Below are 4224 nucleotides of genomic sequence, written 5' to 3'. Positions count from 1 at the left end.
CTGTATAACCGAAGACGGAGACTCCAAACAACAAACCTGCATCTGCTGGGGCCGTCTTACACGTGGCATGCAATTCTGTCCCTGTGAGACTTAGTGCGCCAGTAGACGAGAGGGTAGAGAAAGAAGTGCACATCCCTCCTTCACCTTAAAAAGTCACGCGCAGGCCAGGCAGACGGGTCGCCTAATCCACCCTGTCTGCCTACCATTGTCTTCCGAGACAGACGGATGCCAACTGTATAACCTGTGGCCCGCCCAGGGATTGGCCTGTGGCTAGAGGCTAGACCTTAATAGATATGATACCACAAGGCGACAAAAGCCACATAAATTATCAAAGGCAAATCACAAACGCGTCCAAGATGTGAAACTATTTTTCTATTATTACAGTTTTAATTTAAACTCTAGAAAACAAATAGACATATCATGAAAGACTTGAAATGTCAGACAGTATTAAGATTCACAATGAAAGCACCTTTTATATACTTATACAATGAAAGTACTGTAAATGCAGAAATGTTCGCGGTTTTCGCGGTGGCCACTTCACCGCGAATTTAAAACCACCGCGAACATTTTTCCATGGCAGTAAGAGACTACAGAACATGGTGCTACCGCGAACTTAAAACCACCGCGAGAAGTCCTTTTTCCTGCTACCCTGAGAAATTAAATCCCCGCGAACTTAAAATGTAGTTACAGTACCTTTTGCCTACTTATACAACGAGACAGAGTCGTCTGGAGGGATTTCACACTGGATGGGTGACTGAACTGACTACAATGAAAGCACCTTCGGCTACTTATACAACTATCACCCTTTGTCTACTTATACAAAGAGGAGCTTAGAGTGGGGTACCCAATACCTGGTCGTACCGGTCCATCAGGTGTAACCTTTGACCTCCTGTACTCTTCCTCCATTTTGTTTCTTTTCGAACACTAGTTCTATCTTCTCCGATTTGAGAGTATTATTTGCGTTCTTCAAGCGTCGTATCACATCTGACTCACCATAAACTACAGGTAAGTTTGTTAGATCGTGTTCATACGGCGATGAATCATATGTGCGAATATATGCTAACCCCGTATGTTAGTCAGAGAAGTGGATGCATGGGGGAGGGAGCGAAGAGTAAGTACTGCCCACTTGAAAGTGCGCTCCCACCGCACTTGTGTCAAGCTTCCGTCACTGCGGGGTTCAAAAGATACTCAACGAATTTCAGAGATAAAGAACAAATTTTCTTTCTTTTTGTGAATTTTGTCGTCTTCTAAGTCATACTTTTACGTATTACGTAATATCTAGATTATAAAAAAATTGGAGAAAATACCAAAACAGTGACGCAGTGAACGAACCCCGCAGTGACGCAAGCTTGACACTAGTACGGTGGGAGCGCACCTTAAGGTTACAGGTAATTTTCGGATTATGGGGATTCCTATAGTTAAGGACCACAAGGTGACTGACATCGACGCTGATAAGATCATGGTACTTGCAGTTTTCAAGCACGAGAAACTAACATGTTGAAGTCGAGGGTATACCCTACCAAAAAAGAATTAAAAACTAGAAAAGTTATCGTTTTGATTCTTTTAAACGACCCTCTTTTAAATGGGGTCATGCTAGACCATGCGGAACTGCGGCTGACTCACCCAGGCAGTCAGCTGTAAAGGTCACGCGCATTGATACGGGCCGGGGAATGGGCATACATTATGGTCTTGTACATACGATCTGAAAGTCGACTCATTAGCTCATGCCCCGCTGCCTTTCACGTTGCAGTGTTTACAGACGCTCAAAGATTTCGACCGCACTACTTTTTTTACCCCTACGCCATTGCCTCCGGGTGCCGCAGATAAATACTGTGTTCTTCTTCTTAAAACTTCCTTACTTTTGTTATTAGATCTTAGCTCTCAGCAGTCCATACTATCGCTAGAATAGTCACTTGTTTCCACTTGTAACCATTGTTATCTATACCAAAGTCTTTTATTTTATGATTGTTTACTATATATTCTGTTTGTACCATGTTGCAATTAGCCCTCAGGCAAGAATTAACGAATTTGCAAATAAACTTTCTTATTATCCCATGTTAGAAAATGGCCGAGCGAAAGAATCACCTTCATACCAAAGACAAGATCACCCATCATCTAGCTGTGAATAAGACCAGCAACACAAGCAAAACAAGCAACAGTAAAAGTGGGGACCAGCCATTAAGCCAGGGCCAGAATGTGGCCAAACACGCCAGTGGTAAACTCTACACGTGTGACGAGTGTGGTTACAGGTCTGCAAACAAGTCCCACTTCCTGGTTCATATGAGGAAACACACCGGCGAGAAAAAGGCCAGTGGCAAACTGTACTTGTGTGAGGAGTGCGGGTACAGGAGTGCAAAAAAGTCCCACTTATTGGTACATATAAGAAAACATCATCCAGCTGGAAACAAGACAAGCAACAACGAGGATCGACAATCTAACCAGGGCCAGCAGGAGGGAAAGCAAGCCAGTGGTAAACTCTACAGATGTAAAGAGTGCGGGTACAAGTCTGGAAAAAAGTCTCACTTCCTTGTACATATGAGAAAACATACAGCTGGAAACAAGACAGTCAACAACGGGAAACAACAATCTAACCAGAACAAGCCAGTGGCAAAACACGCCAGTGTTTACAGATGTGAGGAGTGCGGATACAGGTCTGCAAAAAAGCCCCAGTTCCTGGCACATATAAGAAAGCATACAGCTGGAAACAAGACAAGCAACAACGGGAAGCAACAGTCTAACCAGGGCGAGCATGTGGCAAAACACGCCAGTAATAAAATCTACATATGTGAGGAATGTGGGTACTGGACGGCAAAAAGGTCCCACTTTCTGACACATATGAGATTAAAACATTCACCCGGGAACAAGACAAGCAACAACGGGAAGCAACAGTCAAACCAGAATGTGGCTAAGCGCACCAGAGGTACACTCTACACATGTGAGGAATGCGGATACTGGACTACAAAAAAGTCCCACTTCTCGGTTCATGTGAGAAAACATTCTGATCAGAACAAGACAAGCAACAACGGGGAACAACAGTCTAACCAGGGCCAGCTCGTGGCAAAATACGCCAGTAATAAAATCTACACCTGTGACGTGTGCGGATACTGGTCTGCAAAAAATTGCCACTTTCTGGTTCATATGAGAAAACACACCGGCGAGAGACCTTTCTTGTGTGAGCTGTGCGGCTATCCTGCCAGACAGAGAAGTGAGTTAGAAACGCACGTCATGGCAAAACACACCGATGTTAAACCCTTCATTTGCGGGGAGTGCGGATACAGGACGGCTATAAGGTGCAACCTGTATCGACACCTGAAAACCCACACAGGCGAGAAACCTTACAAATGCGACCAGTGTGATTATTGTTCCGCAGATAAAAGCAAACTAGACCAACACAAAATGTTTAAACACAGCGGCGATTACAAGAAGCCCTTCGTATGCGGAGAGTGCGGCTACAGAGCTGCTCTTAAGCACCAGTTAACTAATCATATGGTCACCCACACTAACGAAAAACCGTACAAGTGTGACCAGTGCGATTATGCCGCAGCACGGAAAGACAATCTAGACAGACACGTGCAAATAAAACACAGTGGCGAGAAACCCTACAAGTGCGGGGAGTGCGGGTACGAAACGGCTGTCAAGGGTAGCCTAACTGTACACATGAGAATTCATACCGGCGACAAACCCTTCAAATGTGCCCAGTGTAATTATTCTGCATCACGGCAAAGGGATTTGATCCAACACGTTAGGATAAAACACGAGGGTGTAAAACCCTTCATGTGTGACGAGTGTGGACACAGGACTGCTTACAGGGGTCAGCTAACCAAACATATCAAGAAAGCACACGGGAGAGAAACCTTAGAAACATGAACAGAGTGACATATTCTGCTTCACAGAAAGTTCAACTTGGCAGACGTATACTAAAACATATAGTAAGGTTCTTTAGGCACAACCAGGGAGTACTTACTTCCGACGTTTCGATGTCTACCAGACACCATCATCAGGGTAGAACGACTGGAAACTACTTCTTGCTGCTACTTATAGCCGATGTATGTGGCGCTGCAGCAGCAAGAATGCCGACCCAAACGTGGCTCAGCTTGTATCCCATATATATATATATATATATATATATATATATATATATATATATATATATATATATATATATATATATATATATATATATATATATGCCCAAAGAACCTTATATATATATATATATATATA

At 43.6% G+C, this 4224-nt stretch overlaps 1 protein-coding gene across 1 annotated transcript; it reads left to right on the top strand.

The window, feature by feature from the left end:
• Nucleotides 1-894: 894 nt before the first annotated feature.
• Nucleotides 895-3936, top strand: LOC118404180 (gastrula zinc finger protein XlCGF57.1-like). The gene is made up of 2 exons (XM_035803200.1): nucleotides 895-1005; nucleotides 2062-3936. The coding sequence occupies exon 2, from the start codon at nucleotides 2065-2067 to the stop codon at nucleotides 3865-3867; it is 1803 nt and encodes a 600-aa protein (XP_035659093.1). The 5' UTR covers nucleotides 895-1005; nucleotides 2062-2064; the 3' UTR covers nucleotides 3868-3936.
• The last annotated feature ends 288 nt before the right edge of the window (nucleotides 3937-4224 follow it).

This window comes from Branchiostoma floridae, chromosome 17 (assembly GCF_000003815.2).
Source record: "Branchiostoma floridae strain S238N-H82 chromosome 17, Bfl_VNyyK, whole genome shotgun sequence".
NCBI classification, from domain to species: domain Eukaryota; kingdom Metazoa; phylum Chordata; class Leptocardii; order Amphioxiformes; family Branchiostomatidae; genus Branchiostoma; species Branchiostoma floridae.
This window is presented reverse-complemented; position numbering and strand designations above follow the sequence as displayed.

Excerpts from the sequence above, each read along its gene's own strand:
- LOC118404180 (XM_035803200.1), top strand. The coding sequence starts at position 2,065 with ATGGCCGAGCGAAAGAATCACCTTCATACCAAAGACAAGATCACCCAT.